Below are 22547 nucleotides of genomic sequence, written 5' to 3'. Positions count from 1 at the left end.
ACTAGGTCTCTGTGTTTGTAAACAGGCTCATAGGGACACCCCAAGATGAAGCCATGGTGTTACAGGAGAGTGAGGGCAAAAATGACTTCTGAATATCCGTTCTTGGTCCCTTTCCTTTCAGAACTGCTCTTTTATTTCAGAGTTCCTCAGCAGTCCGTATGTTATGCCGGGACTAGGGTCGCTTCGACAATTTACTTTCCCCTTCCGTCTTCACTTCCTGAGGGTGGGTGTCATAGTGGTATTGGTTACGTTAGGATACCTCCTCCAGACCTTAGAAATAAACACTCTATTTTGCATTTTTCCCTTGAGTTCACATTGCTTTGCTTTTTCTTTCCACCAAAGAGAGAAAACTTCAACAGCTGAAATTAGTGCAGGGCTAAGGAGCAAGAAAGCCTTATCTTAACTTAGAACTTAGCCCATACTGGCTAAAAGAATCTTTGTGTTTTGTTTACAATGCAGCCCAGTTTTCAGAGAGAACACACAGTGGTCTCTGGACAAAGAGGTAATTAAAAGCGATTTTGTCAGGCTTTGTTCTCTGCTGGTCTGTGCTTCTCTCCAAAACCTGTGACGATGGTACAACTTGTGCTAGTTAAGGTTCATAGGTATTTGCTTTCAGTTCCTATGCTTTGAAAACATTTTCCTTCTAATTCTAATTAGAACTAGAACCACCACCCACTTCTTCCATCTCTTTTCACCAGCCCTCTAGAAGCAAAGATCATCAGAATCTTACATGTTGATGTATCTTAAAACCATTTATTATTGATTTGGCATTTAATTGTATCGAGTGCACAAATAAACACCACATTGTAATTACGGAAACTTGGAGAGTCTGGTTTAGATATTCTGAATCCATTTGAAATGTGGGGTAGTGCGCACTAACCCGGAAGTCCACAGCGAGGGGCAGGGCTGCTCCAAATTCCGTTCCCTTGACTGTCACTGGTACAGCGGATGGTGCTCTCCCCAGTGAGGCTGAAGTTCATCCCTCTCTCTGGGTGTGGGTCACATGTGTAAGTGACTTCTTTTCCAAAAGGAAAGACTTCCAGAGGTTTTCCTGTGTGTCTCCCATTAAGGATATCAGGAGGATTTGGACACAAGATTTCTGGAAAGAAGGCAAAAGCTCTAAGTTTCATTCATGAATTTTCACCAGAGGTAATCTATAGTCATTGGGTGTTATGGTTGGTACTACCTAAAAACACCGAATGGACTAAGTGAAGTGAGATTTCAATCCCATTTTTTTAAATTGAAAAAGTACAAAAGAATTTGCCTATCCTGAATCTTCCAGACTTTTAAGTTTTCTGGATGATAGAAACTTTACACCTTTAATTACGTACCAAAACTTTTAAAGAAGAAAAAGAATCTATTGGAGAGTAACTCATTCATTTAATCGACACATTGGGCACTTATTCTGTATCAGCCACTCTTCAGGGCCGGCTGGATGAAATGGTGAAGAGCACAGATAAAGTCTCTGTTCTCCAGGGAACTTACATTCTCAGGAAATATTTCTACAATGTATTCCATATGTACTAATCACCTAATCATATGAAACCTTTCCTTAATAACTTACCCATAGTGACCATCAATCGATTACGACAGTAGTGCTGTCACAATGAATTGAAACATATATGGTTCACTGTAAAAACTCTAAATGATCCATACTGTTTTGTTATTGTTTTTTTGATGCATGGGATTGCTTATTATTATCCTTATTTCTCTACTTTCCGTCAGGTTTCAAATTGTTACTTCTTTCTGGTATCTGCTTGTCTGTTTAAACAGTCCTTTCCTTACTTCTATTTAGTGTTTCTTATTAGTCTTGGGATTTGGAAGAAGCTACTTAAATTAGAAAGAGTCATGAAAAATAAGAGAAATAGTACAATCGATAACTGAGCTCTAACCTAGGCCAGTGGACAGCCATTTGTCATGTTACTTCAATGAAAGTTGGGTTTCTTGGATGACAGGATCTATACAGAAGTTATTTTTTTAATAAAGTTTTACCATAAAATGCATCATAGGATAACTGAGCAGGTTTCTTACAACATAAACATTTTAGTAAAATTTGAATTATTTTAAAATTTATATATTTTCCAATCTTTAGGATCAAGTGATGAGGCAAAGTCCTATCTTCTACTGGGGAAAATACCAATGGGTAGACTAGGAGAAATCAGTGGTGACATTGCGTATAGGAGACTCATTTCTTAATCAGCCTATTATTTCTGAATCTTTCAGCATAATTTATTTAGATATAAGTTTTGAGAGTTTAAGGAGTCTTAAACTGCTCACCCTGTGTAATGCTGTTCCCCACTTTCCCCTCATTTCTGCATTGCTCTGACCTACCATCTCCATAAGATTTAATTTATTTTCTTTCTTGTACACCTCCCCACTTGAGTATAAATAACATGGAACAGGGAATTTGCTCATCTTGTTCACTGCTATAACACCGGTGCCTGGAAGAACATCAAGCACATAGTATGTGCTCAATAAATAATTGAATGAATGAATGTTTCATATTTGTATATTAGCAAATAGACAGGAATATTGTAGAGTGACTTCACCTTGATGGCATTAAAAAGAAAAAGAAAGAAGGGAGGAAGGAAAGAAGAAATTTGTGAAAGCTTCACATTAGCTAATCTCTCCTGATTCAGAGACAAATTACAGCAGGATTTATCACGTAATACAAAGAATTCTAAATGACAGAGACTGATCAGATGGTTCTCGAGACACATGATGCAAAAGAAAGTGCATCACAACAAACTGATCCACAATAAAATACTATTAAAATAAGCAACTATTTATCAATAATTTAGATTAGAAAATAGAAGAACCACAGCTGGGGAGGCCATGGGTCAAATTACCAAATAGATTAAAGGGAGAGATTGGCCTGAAGTGTTATCCCTTCTACTCACGTTCACACACAGGAACGCTGCTGTTCCAAAGGATTTCCATTCCAACCAAGACACAGTAACTAGCAGAATGGCCTTTTAAGTGGAATCTAAGGAAGAAAATAGTACTGAATATGTGAGCTGCTTAAGCCAAAATGACATTCTATTTGCAAAAATCTCAGCATTTTGAGGATCTGAAACCAGCAGAGTTTCAGAGGCCACATCAATCTGGAAAAGTCACAGCTTCCAGTGAGGGAGAACAGCAAAGCACAGTCACTTGGTCACATAATATAGTCCCAGCCTAAGTTGAAGAAGGCAGTTGTAGCATAGCTGCCATCTCCGTGATCCTGGACCTAGGCTCAGAGAAATCTGTCTCTCACTGAGCATCCCACGGTAAAGCTGATAAATCTACTCATAGTCATTATTGGAATAAAACATCCTCCAAGTGATGACACTGCACTGGAACAGCTAGTAAAAAAGCTCCCAGTTTGCACTGGACAAGCAGAGAATAACTGGAAAGGGAACAAAAATTGTTCTTTTGTCTCTATATTTGTGATGGTTATGCAGAAGGCTCACAACAGCACACTGGGCTATGGAAGAGTAAGCGTGAATATTCTGGGGGGAAAAACCAAAGGAAAAACCAATTGGAAATGACTCTTGTACAAAATTCTCCTAAATATTATATGGTGCCTGTCAAGGATTCTTTGGAACATTTTGAGGTCAGGTACTTTGTTGCCCATGCTTGATACTTCCCATGTAGAGATGTGCATGCTGTGTAAGGTCCAGTGAATGACCTTACTTAAAACTTTAATATCAGCCACCATAATACCATTTCAGAGCCCTTGGCCTGTTATCAACAAGGTGATATATGATTGGGTTAAAAATGCTTATTCTTATACTTTCTCTCTTATTACAAAATTCACTTTTGATGGTTAAAATTTTTTCTGAAACAATTCTTAAATGATCTTATTTTTAATAAGATTTTTGTCACATATCAAACTTTTTCTGGAGCTCTCCAAATAACTCTTTTTCTTCTTTGCTTGGAAAATATGATTTTTTCACTTAATGTGTCACCTATGTATACTCTTAAACAGTAGTTGTATTTGTGTTTAAGCATGCCATTTAATATCTGTTTCAGTTTTTCCTTCATATCTTATGTTATTAGTTCCACCTGTTCCTTACTCTTAACTTCCCATATACACTCCTCAAATTTAACATCCCTGAGTATTTCCTATTTTAAAAATCACACTAAACCTTCCCCTTTTGAATTAACCTCAGTTTCAGTGTTCAGTAGGCCAGGCAAACTCACACTCACCCCTCATCACAAACGAAGGATACTTTTGCTCCAAGCTGAAAATTAAGTGGAAAGAGGACATGTCCATTAGGTAACTGGTCCAGGAAGTCAGTACATGATTTCACCAGGAAAAAAAAACACACACACACAGGAGTGAGATGTTCCTGTGAGGAACAAAGAGACTGATCCACATACAAGATGACAGCATAGGCACCTGCACACTTGGGGGCTGACGGGCTCCAGTCTCCCTGGGGCGTACAATGCAGAGAAGCAGCCCCTCTGAGATCATAGCCAGGCTCACAGCTGTAGAACACTTCCTGTCCAGAAGAAAAGTTGTTTTTGTGGCTTGGGGTGTGTTTACCATGTGGGACTTTTGGAGGTGGCTGACATACTAAGGAAAGAGAACCAAAGTGCTGTTAATTGTGTGAAAATAACTTTTCCTCAGTGGTAAACTGGCTAAGACAATCAACAGCATAAATCTATTTGTTTTTAAAAATCTGGTAGACTAACACCCTCTCGTTTTATTGATGGCAAAATTGAACAGAGACAGAGACTGAGAGAGAGAGAGAGAGAGAGAGAGAGAGAGGGAGAGAGGGAGTCTTGCGAAAAGTCATAGAACTGATACACTGCAGGACAGTGACTAGAACTGAGACATCTTCAGTTCATGGTTTTCCATCTAAAGTACACACCCAAGATGACACAACAAACAGTTCCCCTCCACAATTCTTCCTTTTATTGTTCACTTAGTACACAGTTGTTAGATTGATGGATTTTTTTTTTTTTTTTTTGGCGGTACGTGGGCCTCTCACTGTTATGGCCTCTCCCATTGCGGAGCACAGGCACTGGACGCACAGACTCAGTGGCCATGGCTCACGGGCCCAGCCGCTCCGTGGCATGTGTGATCTTACCAGACCAGGGCATGAACCCGCATCCCCTGCATCGGCAGGCGGACTCTCAACCACTGCGCCAGCAGGGAAGCCCCTATTGATGGATTTTTAACTTTATATTTTTATTTTAATTTTTATTGGCACCACCAATTTATATCCACCTTTTTGGCAATAAGGAAAGCTTGAGCCCAAATCTCATCCAACAGATTTCCCAATCACCTATCACACTCTGCTGTGACAAACAAGATTCATACATCTCTTCTCATCTCTTTCCAGCTCCTCTCCAGTGGTCACGCCACCTGACATGGGTTGGTGGAGAAGATAAGTCTCCTTTCTGCACTCTACAGGGCCAGGTCCTGCTTAACCATTCACTTCATTCCAATGAGAAGATGGGCAGCCATTGAATGAAATCTTCTAAAAAACCTACAGCCCTCACAATGAGAGTGCATATTCCATACCACATGTTGTAACTGAGCCTCTGTCTCTGTATACAGTTGGTTTGAATTTAGAATCAGAATGCACTTGAATCTCCTAAATTATATAAAACTGTAGTAACATGAAAAGTCATTTCATTTTGGCTTAGATCAGGTCAGTTTCTCTCTCTGGACTTTAGCTTTCTCAAGTATAGAATGGGACATTTGACTAGAATAAATGACCCACTTAAGGACTTTGTAAATACTCTGATGCTGTGACACCCAATTTCAGAGCTCATCACCCCCCTGTTTGCCTTGATTAATAAGTGCACTGTGATGTGATCATTTAAGCGCTGTGCTGGTTAAATCTCTGTTGACTCCCAGCCTTACACTTCTGCATTCTCCTTTGACTGCTGGGGCCAGAAGCCTGAAAGTACAACTGCTAATCTTCCTTGCCAGCTGGGTCCTGGTTAAGCTCTGACAATTGGAGGCATATATACTAAATTAAAAGGTAGGAAGATGATAGAAGTCATTCTTCTTGTAAAGGAGGCTCAGGAAGTGGCAACTGATGGCTCTTCCTTAGCAGCAGCAATATTAATTCTATCAATGCCAATGACTGCAGGCTTCAGCAACCTCAGCTACGTTCTGGCAGCAGCAGCAGCTTCTGCAGCATGAGCAGCTGGAGGAAATACATGCTCAGTGAGTGCAGGTGCCTGTGCTCTAGCCCAGGAGGAATGGCAGCCCCCTGAGCTCTGGTAACACTGCCTGCCTCCTTTTGCTCTTCCCGCCCTTTTAACACCTTTATAATCTCGTACCTGCACTAAATCCCTCACTCCTTGAAATATCTAGAGTAGCTTTCGATTTCCCTGGCTCTGGAGTCAGGTAGGCTTGGGTTCTTGTCTTCACAGAGTTAGTATCTATTTAATCTTGGACAGTTATCTAACCTCTCTAAGACTCACTTTCTCTGTAAAACATGGAAAGAATAGTAACTACCTCATGTCTTTGTTTTAAGAATTAAGTGGGGCTTCCCTGGTGGCACAGTGGTTAAGAATCTGCCTGCCAATGCAGGGGACACAGGTTCGAGCCCTGGTCCATGAAGATCCCACATGCCACGGAGCAACTAAGCCCATGCGCCTCAACTACTGAGCCTGCGATCTACAGCCTGCGAGCCACTACTACTGAATCCGCGTGCCACAACTAGTGAAGTCCACATGCCTAGAGCCTGTGTTCCACAACAAGAGAAACCACCGCAATGAGAAGCTTGCCACGCACCGCAACAAAGAGTAGCCTCTGCTCACTGCAACTAGAGAAAGCCTGCGTGCAGCAATGAAGACCCAATGCAGCCAAAAAATAAACAAACAAATAAATTTAATTAAAAAAAAATTAAGTGAATCCATAGACTATATAGTGGTGCCTAACAAGAAGAATCAGTCATTATGTCATAGCAGTTACAATACTCAAGAGTAATTAATAAATTTTTTTAAAAAGATTATTTTAACTGAAAAAAAGAAAGAACTGAAAGATGATGATGTCAGTAGTGACATCCCAAGGAAATTTTACATTCTTTGCCCAGATTTATCTTTGCTTCTGAGTTTGAACACATACACATGCACACACACATACACACACACCTGCTTTATTTAGTGTCTCCTCCCAAGAAAATTTATGCATCCATACTGCTCACCACACATCCTCCCCGCAGAACCGACACTAACCTCCTGATCCTCCTACAACTCACGTCATTTGTAAGCTCCTTCAAAGCCTCAGTCAGACTCACCCCTGGAGCAGCTGGGCAACTTCGGCCCCCACTTGTTTTGGGCCTGGCATTCAACGGTGGAGGGTCCTTTCATGGCAAAGCCGGGCTGACACCTAAAGCTCACGCTTTCACGTAAAGAAAATAAGCTTTTGTTCTCAGACATCCTTATTCCATTTTCAATGACTGGAGGCGTGCATTTATTAGGTGCAATGCACTGAGGGGGAGGGCCACTCCAGATGCCAACTTGATTGTCTTCACTGGTGCAATATATTGACGGCTCGCCCACGAGGTCAAACAGCTTCTGCCTTCTCTCTCCAAGATTGCAGTGGTAGGTCACCACTGTTCCGTATTGAAAGTATTCTCTGTTGGTGCTAATGAAATCTCCATTGGTGATGGCTGGCGGTGTCCCACAAGGAATGCCTGGGAAAAGGGAAAGCAGTGAATTAAAATAACTAGTGAGAGAAATCAAATGAGTCACTAAATTGTAACTATTTTTACCTTCATTATTTGCTTTTAATCTTTGCTAATATAGATAAGTTTTTATGAAGTTGTAATTTAGGTGGACATACCTAAGTAGAATTTGAGTATATCTGGGTAAACATGAGAATATTTATGAAACTGTAGACTACTGGATGTTAAACATTTTGGAAATCTAAATGATGTAAATGGAAATATAAATTACTAATATTCATTAAAGCAGATATAGAATGCTAGAATAGACCAAGAAACTTGTAAAAATAGAAGAAAAAATTTCACCTATAATTCTATCACAGTTTCAAGTAATATATACTTCTAAATGTAATTTCAGGTGTTTCACAAGAGGTAAAGGAGAGAACCTAGCAACCCATTTTATCAAGCCTAAGTTTGATATCATAATATTATACCCATGTAAAAGTGATCATATAGTAGTCCATCAAAAAAAAAGCTAAATACATTTTAAAATTAGAAGTAAGACTAGTACATAGTAGGACATAGTTAGAAAAAATTGTATTGTTCTAACACTATATAACTGGAACTAAGTAACATCAACCAAAATTCCAAAACACTTAAAATTAAAAATGAAAATTCTTTAGGAAGCTTCTGCTTCTGGTAATGGTAATCTCAATAATTCAAATCAAACATCACTCCACCCATCTCACCCACAGAGAAAAAATGCTGGGTAAAATATAAAACATACAGAATGCATCAGGGTGCTAACAAACTGGTTTCATAGAAGGTTCAAATCCAGGTGAGAGCCAAGCATTTGGGCTACTTTTCCCCCCTGGGAAGGTTAGTTGAACCAGGAGGGGGCATTTGATACTGAAATTAAGAATTTGGATAAGATTGGTTGCAGTTTAGACACAGTTGAAGAAAAATCAATGAACTGGAAACTAGGACAGAAAAAAATATCCAGGACATAACACAGATTGACAAAAGGATCGTAAATAGACAAAAGAGTAACAGAGGAACCATACGTAGAAAGGTGTTTAAAGCATTTATTGCCAGAAGACCTGCAATACAAAAATGCTTAGAGAGAATTCTTTAGGCTGAAGGAAAATAGTGTCACATAGAACTGATAGAACTGCAATACAGAGGAAGTGTAACAGAAAGAGTTAATGTGTAGATAAATATAAATAAATACCACTTTTATAAAAGCAGCAACTATACTGTCTTGTGAGATATATAATATATGTAAAAAATCCAGTAGAAAATGGCAGGAGAGCATCAATGGAGTTAAACTGCTATGGTTCTTGCATTGTTTGGGAGGTGGTAAAAAGCATTATTTATAATAAATTAGATTATATAATAGTAGGTTATAATTAATTAGATTATAATAAATCAAGGATCTATATTGGAGTCTCTAGGATAGCATTAATAAGAAAATAAAGTACAACTAAAATGTTCTTGAGGAGAAAAAAATAGAATAATAAAAATACTTGATTAATTTTAAAATGTGAGAAACCTATAACTAACTAACCTATAACTATAGTTAGTTTAAACCTAACTATATCAGTAACTATATTAATCTGAAATGTCCTAAACATTCTAACTAAAAGCAAAGATTTTCAGACTGAATGAAACAACAAAATCTGAGTATATGATGTTTACAAAAGATCAATTTTATTTTCTTTTCTTTTATTTTTATTTATTTTTTGGATGTGCTGGGCAGCTTGTGGAATTTTAGTTCCCTGACCAGGGAGCCCAGTCTCTCAGCAGTGAAAGCACAGAGTCCTAACCACTGGACTGCCAGGGAATTCCCAGGTAAATTTTAAATATAGAACAAAGAATGGATGAAAGTAAAAGATCTGAAACATATGTAATACAAAAACAGGAAACAAAAAAAGAAGGCTGTTGTATCTATATTGATATCATACAAAATAGATTTTAAGGCAAGAAATATTATGAAAGGTAAAGAGGGACATTTCATTATGATAAAAGTGTCAATTAAGCAGGAAAATATAATAATTCAAAATTTTCATGTATGTAATAACATAGCTTTTAAATTACATAAAGAAAAATCCCTATAGCTGATAGGAGAGATAGGCAAATCCAGTCATATTTGGTGATTGTAGTGGTTTAAATGGTGATTCCCTAAAAAGATATTCCATGTCCTAACGCATGGTACCTGTGAATGTGAACTTATTTGGAAAAAGAGTCTTTGAAGATATAATTAAGTTAAGGATCTTGAGATGAGATCATCTTGGATTAACAGAGTAGATCTTCAATCTAAAGACCAGAGTGTTTGTAAGAGACAGAAGGGAAGGGGACACACACACAGAGGAGAAGGCAATGTGCAATAGTGGCAGATATTGGAGTGATGCATCTATAAGCCAAGGAATGCCAAGGATTGCAGCAGCCACCAGGGGTAGGAGAGAGGCATAGGACAGATTCTTTCTCCCAGGAAAAGGAACCAGGCTTGCTGACACCTTGATTTTGGACTGCTGACCTCTGAACTATGAGAGAATAAATTTCTATCTTTTAAAGCTACTAAATTTGTGGTAATTTGTTATGGCAGCCCTAGGAAAGTAACACAGGTATTTTACACATTCCCATCAATAACTGAGAGAACAAGTGGAGGAAGAAAAACACAGTAAATCATACTTTCCTAAGAGACATTTACAGAAAATGACATAAAACAACTACACCTTCTTTTCAAAGGCATGTGTAACATTTTACCAAAACTGTCCATATTCTGGGCTATAAAACATGTTTCAAAAAGTTTCAAAGGATTAAAACAAAAGAATGATAACTAAAAAATCTCCAAGTGTTTGAAAATTAAGTAACACACTTTAAAATAAACTATGGATAGAAGAAGATATCAAAAGGAAAATTAGACAATTTTTCTGTATAATGGTAATGAAAACATGAAGATTGTGGGAAGCAAATACAGCACTTTTGAAGAAAAATTTACAGGTTTAAATATATCTGTTAGAAAAAATAAAAGCCAAAACAAAATTATCTAAGCTTCCATATCAAGAATTAATGAACAGAGAACACCAAATTAAGCTCAAAGAAAGTATCAGAAAGGAAATAATAAATCAGAAATCAATAAAATAGAAACTAGTTATACACTACAGAAGATTAAGTTAAAAGTTGTTTTTCAAAAAAATCTTAGAAAAAATTTTAAATGCCTAGTAAAAGTAATCAAGAGAAAGAAATTTTAAAATGTTACCATTATCAAGAATTAAAATAGAGATATCAGTGCAGACCCCATATACGTTAAAATATAATAAGAGGATATAATGAACAACATTATACCAATAACTTAGCAAATGTAAATGAAATACATTCCTTAAAAAGCACAACATACTAAAACTTATTAAATAAGATATTAAAAATCTTTAAAAAATTTAGAGCTATTGAAGAAATTAAATCAGTAATTAAAAACCTAATAACAAAAACGCACATCCAGATTGCTTTACTGCTGAATTATTGCAAAGATATAAAGAAAAATAATATTAATGTTACATAAATAATTCCAGAGAATAGAAAGGAATGAATACTTTCCAAAACATTTTATAAGACTAGCATAATCTTGATGCCCAAACCTGACAAGGGCATTAAAAGAAAAAAATAGAGTTCAACATCTCTTGAGAACATAAATGCAAATTTTCTAAACAAAATATTAAGAAACTGAACACAGCAGTACTTACAGAGGATGGTATAATGGTCAAAATAGGAATTTCATTGACTAATTTAAAAATATTAGACCAATCTTACAATACTTGAATAAAAAAATATTAGCAATCACACACACACAAACACATACACCACACACAAGATAATCATATATAACACATCATGACCAAGATGGATTTATTCTAGTAATTCGAAGCTGGCTAGCTTTCCAAAGATCAATCAATGTAATACAAAACATCAACAAAGTAAAGGAAAAACAGATATGACTATCTCAATAGATGCAGAGTGATAAATTAGAACACACATTCATGATAAGTCTTTCAGCAAATTAGATAGCAAAAGGAATTTCCTTAATCTGATAAAGGATATCTGCCATAAATTTACAGGAAATATCATGCTTTATAATGACTATGTAAAACCAATATTATCTCTTCCATTCGACATTGTACTGGAGTTTCTAGCCAATGCAATAAAATAAAAGAAATAAATAAAAGATACAGGAAAGGAAAGAATTTAAAAATATGACAATTATTCACAAATGACATGATTGTTTATGCAGCATATCAAAAAGAATAGGCAGATAAACTATTGAATTTAAAAGAAAATTTAGCAAAATTGCTGGATTCAAGGTCAAATGATTGCATGTTTAAGAAATAAACAATTAGAAAATAAAATTTTGAAAAAGATATCTAGGAATAAATCTAATAAATGATGTTCAAGACTTCTATAATGTAAACTGGAATATATTAAGAGAAATTAAAGAAGACTTCAAAAATGGAGGGATATATCATGTTCATGAATTTAAAACTCAAAAACATAAATATGTTAATGGTCCACAAATTGATCTACTGAGTCAACAGAAACTCAATACAAATTCAAGCAGGATTTTTTTTGTGTGTGTGTGTAAACTGACAAGCTGATTCTAAATTTTATATGGAAATGCAAAGGGCCAAGAGTTACCATGTAAATCTTGAAAGTAAACGGTTAGAGGATATGAGCCACCAGATATGTCTTAATATAATTCTATAGAAATGAAAACAGTGTAGTAAATAAACCAAAGGAAGAGAACCTCTCTGGAATGAGATTCACATATCACATCACCTGACTCATGGGCATTGTGGTATATAAGGAATGGTCCTTTTAAATAAATTTTATTAGATTAATTGTCTATCCAACAGGGAAAAGAAGCCACAAAAAATGAATACTTTGACCATACTCCACACCATACAAAAAATAAATTTGAGATGAATCACAGACTTAAACATGAAAAATAAAATGATAGGCAAAGATTTTTTTTTAAGTAGAACAGAGAAAGCAGTGACTAGAAAGGAAAAGACTCATGAATTAGACATTATTAAAATGTATTTCTATTACCAAGGACATCATTAAGAAAGCAGAAAGACAAGTTATAGCCTGGAAGAAAATTTTTGTGTTACATTTATTGGAAAATCTGATAATATGTAAAGAACTTCTACAGAACAATAAAGAGATACACAAACAGGTAAACATTGGGGAAAAGTTTTAAACAGGCATTCATAAGTGTATGAAAAGGTACTCAGCATCAGTCATTAGGAAAATGCAAATTAAAAACTACAGTGAGCCACCAGAATAGCTAATATTTAAACAATTGATAAATAGCAAGTTTCAAAGGATGTGGAGCAGCTGGACCTTTCATATGCTTCTGGTGGAAGTGTAAATTTGTACAACCATTTTATAAAATCTTTTGGCAGTATCTACTAAAACTGAATATATTTATACCCAGAAATTCCACTTATAGAAATATAAAGAATTTATATAGGCTTGCATGTATATAAATATGTATAGATTTGCATATATATAAAGATTCGCAAACTTATATAGATTTGCATACGTACCTGTAAGAAATACTGCTGATATTTAAACAGCTGAATTTACAAATTAATTAAATACAATATAGCAATAGAAAAGATCCAATTAATCCTACATGCAACAACATGGATGAGTCTCCTAAGTATAACACTGAGCAGAAGCTGGACACAGGAATACACATCTTTTTGTTCCTTTAATATAAAATTTAAGAAGAGGCAGAGCTAATCTTTGGTGATAGAAGGCAGAATAATAGTTACTTTGGGAAGATAATAACTGAGAAAGGGCAAGATGGGGAGTTTGAGGTGCTGATAATGTTCTATGTCTTATCTGAGTGCTATTTACATGGGTGCGTTCACTTTGTAAAAATTCAATGAACTGAATTAATAAGATTGTGCACTTTAATATATGTTAAACTTAAATAAAAAGTATACACAGTGTGAAAAAATTGTTGGGAGAAAAAGACCATCTAACAAAGTAAATTCCAGGCCACAAGGCTTTATTGATGAATTATTTCAAATATCTAAAAAAGAATTAATGCCAATCTCACCTAAACCCTTACAGGGAAACAGATATATGGAACACTACCAGCTGGCTTTATGAGACTATCATAAATTTGACACTAAAATCAGATAAAAACATTACAAGAAAGAAAATTACAGTCTAATCTCTAAAAAATATTAAGAATGGAGTAATAAAAGTGTTCTAAAATTAGTGGTGCTGGTTACACAAGTATGAATATACCAAAAATCATTGAACTGTATACTTTAAAAGGGTAATTTTATGGTATGTGAATTGTGTCTCAAACAAAAGCATATTAAACAACTAATAAAAATTATTAAATATTATGACCAAGCTGATTTATTTCAAGAATGTAAAATTGGAATTTGAATCAGTTTGTCTTTCAAAATTTCTTAGCAATGAAGAGCATAAGGGAACTTCCTTAATCTGAAAATGGGTAGCTACAAAAAAACCTACAACACATACCAGATTAATAGTGAAATATTTGATTGAATCTTTCCCTTTGAGATGGGGAACAAAACAAGGATGCCTTCTAGCCCCCAATGTGAAATGTTACACTGGTGGTCTACCTAGTGAAAGAAAGGAAGAAAGAAAGAGGGGAAGGGAGGAAGGAAGGGAGGGAGGGAGGGAGGGAGGGAAGGAGGGAGAAAGGAATGAAGAGAGAGTTCCCTGGTGGTCCAGTGGTTAGGACTCAGTGCTTTCACTGCCATGGGCCCAGGTTCAATCCCTGGTTGGGGAATTAAGATCCCAGAAATCATGTAGCATGGAAAAAACAAAAAACAAACAAACAAAAAACAGAAAGAAAGACAGAACAAGGAAGGAAGGGATAGAGAAAGAAAAGAAAGAAGCAGGAGGAAGAGGAGGAAGAGGGAGGGAGACAGAAAGTTTGTAGTTATCTACTGTTTTTGTACAATGTCATCAAGGCTAAATTGGAGCTAGTTTTCCCAGACTTACTTTGTTTGTATGGTTCTAGGTTGGGGCTAGAGTTTGAGAAATTGGCATGAAATGCAAGGTAGAAATGAAGCAACAGCTGTTCCACTCTGAAGGTCATCCTTGGTCAGAGGTGGCAAGGGGACAAATGCACCAAACAAATGGACAGGTTCCCATTTGTTCTTGCTCTCCTTATTTCTGCATCCAGCTCTCCTTAACTGCTGGTCCTGCTTACCTACAGTGATTCCAACCCAGTCTCATATGCTTCACTGTGAGGTTACAGAAGCAGTAGTCATGAAAAGCAAAAAACTTTTATAGATTTCTAACACCAGCCCTCTTCCCAGTTCTACCCCAGCAGTCAGATGTGCTTAGCTTCCTGAAAGCCCCAACTGCAAGACAGCTGGCTAGTGATTTTTCTGATCTTTTTAGAGCAGCTTCTCATGCAACTGGATAAAGTTTAATTCCATAATAAATCTCTTATTTCATAATACCAATAGTAGTTCTGCCTCCATATTTGGACCAAAATTTATCCCAGAGTAACAGAAGAGTCTGGGATTGGTTCTTTGATACGATTGGATTTACAGGAATTAACATTGCCCATGAAAAAGGGCACACAAGTAGTTTATGGAGTATAGAGAAAGAAGATCACCTCAGCTAACACCCACAGACATCTACAATCAATCGAAGCAAGGTTTTGGGTGACCAAGTGGTTGCTGTCCTAGAACACTTTAAGGAAGGCAAATAATGGAGTTGGTTGTGTACTTCTAAGTGCACCAGAGAACTTAAGAGAAAGAAAATTGTAAGTACAAAGCTTTAAATTCCTACTCAAGGTCTGGATCTGGAAGCTTCTACATCTGCCCTAAAAGAAACACTTGTATCCTGTAGCCACAGGGCCAAGATTCCTGAAAAACAAACACACCACCTAATCCTGTGGCTGAACTGCAACGCAAATTGAATTCACAATTTCAGAATCTCTTACGCTAAAGTTTGGGCATTGATTAGAAAAAGAAAGATTCTGAAAATTGAGATGGAGATATATGGAAAAATTCTAATGAAACAGAATACCTTGAACCTGGAAATTCTGCCGAGAGAGGACCTTCAAGATGGCAGAGAAGTAAGACATGGAGAACACCTTCCTCTGCACAAATACATAAAAAAATACATCTACATGTGGAACCACTCCTATAGAACACCTACTGAATGCTGGCAGAAGACCTCAGACTTCCCAAAAGGCAAGAAAATCCCCATGCACCTGGGTAGGGCAAAAGAAAAAAGAAAAAACAGAGACAAAACAATAGGGACGAGACCTGTACTTCTGGGAGGGAGCTGTGAAGAAGGAAAAGTTTCCACACACTAGGAAGCCCCTTCACTGGTGGAGATGGGAGGTGGGCATGGGGAAAGCTTCAGAGCCATGGAAGACAGTGCAGAAACAGGGGTGTAGAGGGCAAAGTGGAGAGATTCCTGCACAGAGGATCAGTGCTGACCAGCACTCACCAGCCTGAGAGGCTTGTCTGCTCACCTGCCAGGGTGGGTGGGGTCTGGAAGCTGAGGCTCGGGCTTCGGAGGTCAGATCCCAGGGAGAGGACTGGGGTTGGCTGCGTGAACACAGCCTGAAGTGGGCCAGTGGGCCACAGCTAGCCAGGAGGGAGTGCGGAAAAATGTCTAGACCTGCCTAAGGGGCAAGAGACCATTGTTTCAGGGTACACAAGGAGAGGGGATTCCTTCCCTGTCTGCCCACAGAAGGCAGAGCACCATCTAAACAAGCTCCAGAGACAGGCGTGAGCCATGGCTATCAGCTCAGACCCCAGAGATGGGCATGAAATGCTAACACTGTGGCTGCAGCCACCAAGAATCCTGTATGCAAGCACAGGTCACTATCCACACCCCACTGGGAGCCTGTGCAACACACCACTGCCAGGGTCCTGTGATCCAGAGACAACTTCCCCAGGAGAACACACAGTGCGCCTCAGGCTGTTGCAACACCACGCTGGCCTCTGCCTCCACAGGCTCACTACGCATTCCAATTATAACTACCGTACCCTCCCTCCCACCTCCAGCCTCAGTGAGCCACTGCCCCCTCATCGGTTTCGGCTTAAACCCTGTCTGGTCTGGGTGGGAACAGATGCCTGAGGGCAAGCTACACGTAGAGGTTGGGCCAAAACCAAAGCTGAACCTCAGGAGCTGTGCAAACAAAGAAGAGAAAGGGAAATTGCTTTGTGCAGCCTCAGGAGCAGCGGATTAAATCCCCACAATCAACTTGAGGTACCCTGCATCTGTGGAATACCTGAATGGACAATGAATCATCCCAAAATTGAGGCGGTAGACTTTGGGAGCAACTGTAGACTTGGGGTTTGCTGTCTGTGACTGATTTGTTTCTGATTTTTATGTTTATCTTAGTATAGTTTTTAGCACTTGTTATAATTGGTGGATTTGTTTATTGGATTCATTGCTCTCTTCTTTCTATTATTATTATTTTTTTAATTGCAATAATTTTTTTTCTTAAATTGTTTTTTCTTTCTTTTTTTCTCCCTTTTCTTCTGAGCCGTGTGGCTGACAGGGTCTTGGTGCTCGGGCCTGGCATCAGGCCTGAGCCTCTGAGGTCGAAGAGCCAAGTTCAGGACATTGGAAAACCAGAGATGTCCCACCCCACATAATATCAATCAGCGAGAGCTCTCACACAGATCTCCAACTCAACAATAAGACACAACACCACCGAACAGCCAGCAAGCTCCAGTGCTAGATGCCCCATGCCAATCAACTAGCAAGACAGGAATACAACCCCACCCATTAGCAGAGAGGCTGCCTAAAATCATACTAAGTTCACAGACACCCCAAAACACACCACAGGACGTGGCACTGCCCACGAGAAAGACAAGATGCAGCCCCCTCACCAGAACACAGGCACCAGTCCCCTCCACCAAAAATCCTACACAAGCAACTGAACCAACCTCACCCACTGGGGGCAGACACCAAAAACAATGGGGACTACGAACCTGCAGCCTGCAAAAAGGAGACCCCAAACACAGTAACTTAAACAAAATGAGAAGACAGAGAAATATGCAGCAGATGAAGGCACAAGGTAAAAGCTCACCAGACTAAACAAATGAAGAGGAAATAGGCAGTCTGCCTGAAAAAGAATTCAGAGTAACGATAGTAAAGATGATCCAAAACCTTGGAAACAGAATGGAGAAAATACAAGAAACATCTAACAAGGACCGAGAAGAACTAAAGAGCAAACAAAAAATGATGAACAACACAGTAAATGAAATTAAAAACTCTCAAGAAGGAATCAGTAGCAGAATAACTGAGGCAGAAGAATGGATAAGTGACCTGGAAGATAAAATAGTAGAAATAACTACCACAGAGCAGAATAAAGCAAACAAAATGAAAAGAATATAGGACAGTCTCAGAGACCTCTGGGACAACATTAAACACACCAACATTCGAATTAGGGGTCCCAGAAGAAAAGAAAAAGAAACAGACTGAGAATATACTTGAAGATATTAGAGTTGAAAACTTCCCTAACATGGGAAAGGTAATAGTCAATCAAGTCTAGGAAGCACAGAAAGCCCCATACAGGATATATCCAACGTGAAACACGCCAAGACACATATTAATCAAACTATCAAAAATTAAATGCAAAGAAAAAATATTAAAAGCAGCAAAGGAAAAGCAACATAAAACATAGAAGGAAATCTCCGTAAGGTAAACAGCTGATCTTTCAGCAGAAAGTCTGCAAGCCAGAAGGGAGTGGCAGGACATATTTAAAGTAATGAAAGGGAAAAACCTACAACCAACATTACTCTACCCAGCAAGGATCTCATTCAGATTCGAGGAGAAATTGAAACCTTTACAGACAAGCAAAAGCTAACAGAATTCAGCACAACCAAACCAGCTTTACAAAAAATGCTAACAGAATTTCTCTAGGCAGGAAGCACAAGAGAAGGAAAAGACCTACAATAACAAACCCAAAACAATTAAGAAAATGGTAATAGGAACATACATATCGATAATCACCTTAAAGTAAATGGATTAAATGCTCCAACCAAAAGACATACACTGGCTGATGGATACAAAAACAAGACCCATATGTATGCTGCTACAAGAGACCCACTTCAGACCTAGGGACACACACAGATTGAAAGTGAGGGGATGGAAAAAGATATTCCATGCAAATGGAAATCAAAAGAAAGCTGGAGTAGCAATTCTCATATCAGACAAAATACACTTTAAATTAAGACACTTACAAGAGACAAAGAAGGACACTACATAATGATCCAGGGATCAATCCAAGAGGAAGATATAACAATTGTAAATATTTATGCACCCAACATAGGAGCACCTCAATACATAAGGCAAATACTAACAGCCATAGAAGGGGAGATCGACAGTAACACATTCATAGTAGGGGACTTTAACACCCCACTTTCACCCATGGACAGATCATCCAAAATGAAAATAAATAAGGAAACACAAGCTTTAAATGATACATTAAACAAGATGGACTTAATTGACATTAATTGACTTAATTGACATGGAATATAGGACATTCCATCCAAAAACAACAGAATACACTGTCTTCTCAAGTGCTCATGGAACATTCTCCAGCATAGATTACATCTTGGGTCACAAATCAAGCCTTGGTAAATTTAAGAATATTGAAATCATATCAAGTATCTTTTCCAAGCACAACACTATGAGACTAGATATCAACTACAGGAACAAAATATGTAAAAAATACAAACACATGGAGGCTGACTAAACAATACACTACTTAATAACCAAGAGATCACTAAAGAAATCAAAGAGGAAATAAAAATACCTAGAAACAAATGACAATGAAAACACAATGACCCAAAAGCTATGTGATACAGCAAAAGCAATTCTAAGAGGGAAGTTTTTAGTAATACAACCTTACCTCAAGAAACAAGAAACACCTCAAATAAACAACCTAACCTTACACCTAAAGCAATTAGAGAAACAAGAACAAAAAACCCCCACAATTAGCAGAAGGAAAGAAATCATAAAGATCAGCTCAGAAATAAATGAAAAAGAAATAAAGGAAACAATAGCAAAAATCAATAAAACTAAAAGCTGGTTCCTTGAGAAGATAAACAAAATAAACCGTTAGCCAGACTCATCAAGAACAAAAGGGAGAAGACTCAAATCAATAGAATTAGAAATGAAAAAGGAGAAGTAACAACTGACACTGCAGAAACACAAAGGATCATTAGAGATTACTTCAAGCAACTCTATGCCAATAAAATGGAAAACCTGGAAGAAATGGACAAATTCTTAGAAAAGCACAACTTTCTAAGACTGAACCAGGAAGAAATAGAAGATATAAGCAGGCCAATCACAAGTACTGAAATTGAGACTGTGATTAAAAATCTTCCAACAAATAAAAGACCAGGACCAGATGCCTTCACAGGCAAATTCATCAAACATTTAGAGAAGAGTTAACACCTATCCTTCTCAAACTCTTCCAAAACAGAGCAGAGGGAGGAACAATCCCAAACTCATTCTACGAGGCCACCATCACCCTGATACCAAAACCAGACAAAGTTGTCACAAAGAAAGAAATCTACAGGCCAATATCACTGATGAGCATAGGTGCAAAAATCCTCAACAACATACAGGCAAACAGAATCCAACAGCACATTAAAAGGATCCTACACCATGATCAACTGGGGTTTATCCCAGGAATGCAAGGATTCTTCAATATACACAAATCAATCAATGTGATACATCATATTAACAAACTGATGGATAAAAACCATATGATCATCTCAATAGATGCAGAAAAAGCGTTCAACAAAATTCAACACCCATTTATCATAAAAACCCTCCAGAAAGTAGGCATAGAGGGAAGTTACCTCAACATAATAAAGGCCATATATAACAAACCAATAGCCAGCATTGTTCTCAATTGTGAAAAACTTAAACCATTTCCTCTAAGATCAGGAACAAGACAATGTTGCCCACTCTCACCACTATTATTCAACGTACTTTTGGAAGTTTTAGCCACAGCAATCAGAGAAGAAAAAGAAATAAAAGGAATCCAAATCGGAAAAGAAGTAAAATGGTCACTGTTTGCAGATGACATGATACTATACATACAGAATCCTAAAGATGCTACCAGAAAACTACTAGAGCTAATCAATGAATTTGGTAAAGTAGCAGGATATAAAATTAATGCACAGAAATCTCTGGCATTCCTATACACTAATGATGAAAAATCTGAAAGAGAAGTTAAGGAAACACTCCCATTTACCACTGCAACAAAAAGAATGAAATACCTAGGAATAAACCTACCTAAGGAAACAAAAGACCTGCATGCAGAAAACTATAAGACACTGATGAAAGTAATTAAAGCTGATACAAACAGATGGAGAGATATACCATGTTCTTGGACTGGAAGAATCAACATTGTGAAAATGACTCTACTATCCAAAGCAATCTACAGATTCAAGGCAATCCCTATCAAACTACCAATGGCATTTTCACAGAAGTAGAACAAAAGATTACACAATTTGTATGGAAACACAAAAGACTCCAAATAGCCAAAGCAATCTTGAGAAAAAAAAAAGAAAAAAAACGGAGGTGGAGGAATCAGACTCCCTGATTTCAGACTATTCTACAAATCTCCAGTAATCAAGACAGTATGGTACTGGCACAAAAACAGAAACATAGATCAATGGAACAGGACAGAAAGCCCCGACATAAACCCACACACATATGGTCACCTTATTTTTTATAAAGGAGGCAAGAATATACAATGGAGAAAGGACAGCCTCTTCAATAAATGGTGCTGGGAAAACTGGACAGCTACATGTAAAAGAATGAAATTAGAACACTCCCTAACACCATACACAAAAATAAACTCAAAATGGATTAAATACCTAAATGTAAGGCCAGACAGTATAAAACTCCTAGCTGAAAACATAGGCAGAACACTCTATGACATAAATCACAGCAATATCCTTTTTGACTCACCTGCTAGAGAAATGGACATAAAAAGAAAAGTAAACAAATGGGACCTAATGAAACTTAAAAGCTTTTTCACAGCAAAGGAAACCATAAGCAAGACAAAAAGACAACCTCAGAATGGGAGAAAATATTTTCAAATGAAGCAACTGACAAAGGATTCATCTCCAAAATTTACAAGCAGCTCATGCAGCTTAATATCAGAAAAACAAACAACCCAATCGAAAAATGGGCAGAAGACCTAAATAGACAGTTCTCCAAAGAAGCTATGCAGTTTGCCAACAAACACATGAAAGGATGCTCAACATCACTAATCATTAGAGAAATGCAAATCAAATCTACAATGAGGTATCACCTCACACCGGTCAGAATGGCCATCATCAAGAAATCTACAAACAATAAATGTTGGAGAGGGTGTGGAGAAAAGGGAACCCTCTTGCACTGTTGGTGGGATGTAAATTGACACAGCCACTCTGGAGAACAGTATGGAAGTTCCTTAAAAAACTAAAAATAGAACTACCATACCACCCAGCAATCCCACTGCTGGGCATATACCCTGAGAAAACCATAATTCAAAAAGAGTCATGTACCACAATGTTCATTTCAGCTCTATTTACAATAGCTGGGACATGGAAACAACCTAAGTGTCCATCGACAGATGAATGAATAAAGGAGATGTGCCACATATATACAATGGAATATTACTCAGCCATAAAAAGAAACAAAATTGAGTTATTTGTAGTGAGGTAGATGGACCTAGAGTCTGTCATACAGAGTGATGTTAAGTCAGAAAGAGAAAAACAAATACTGTATGCCAACACATATATATGGAATCTAAAAAGAAAAGGTTCTGATGAACCTAGGGGCAGGACAGGAATAAAGACAGAGACATAGAGAATGCACTTGAGTACACGGTAA

General features: G+C 37.5%; 1 protein-coding gene across 5 annotated transcripts in view; it reads right to left on the bottom strand.

Moving 5' to 3' along the window:
* The window catches only part of LOC111184732 (complement receptor type 1), a 118987-nt gene that overhangs the window by 62783 nt on the left and 33657 nt on the right, over nt 1–22547 (bottom strand). For all 5 annotated transcript variants that reach the window (XR_016392670.1, XR_016392668.1, XR_016392669.1 and 2 more), the window contains exons 5-8: nt 7248–7646; nt 4192–4561; nt 2901–2986; nt 881–1099 (exon numbers count right to left, since the gene is read on the bottom strand). Coding sequence is in view for 2 of the 5 variants with exons in the window: in XM_089908950.1 (XP_089765076.1) it covers nt 881–1099; nt 2901–2986; nt 4192–4561; nt 7248–7646 (1074 nt within the window). In the remaining 3 variants the exon portion in view is untranslated. The remainder of the gene's footprint in view (nt 1–880; nt 1100–2900; nt 2987–4191; nt 4562–7247; nt 7647–22547) is intronic.

The sequence above is a fragment of the Delphinapterus leucas genome, chromosome 1, assembly GCF_059928025.1.
Source record: "Delphinapterus leucas isolate spDelLeu-1000000601 "Yukka" chromosome 1, BTC_Dleu_Yukka2, whole genome shotgun sequence".
In the NCBI taxonomy this organism is placed as follows: domain Eukaryota; kingdom Metazoa; phylum Chordata; class Mammalia; order Artiodactyla; family Monodontidae; genus Delphinapterus; species Delphinapterus leucas.
The sequence above is the reverse complement of the archived record's forward strand: the minus strand, read 5'-3'. Positions and strand labels throughout refer to the sequence as shown.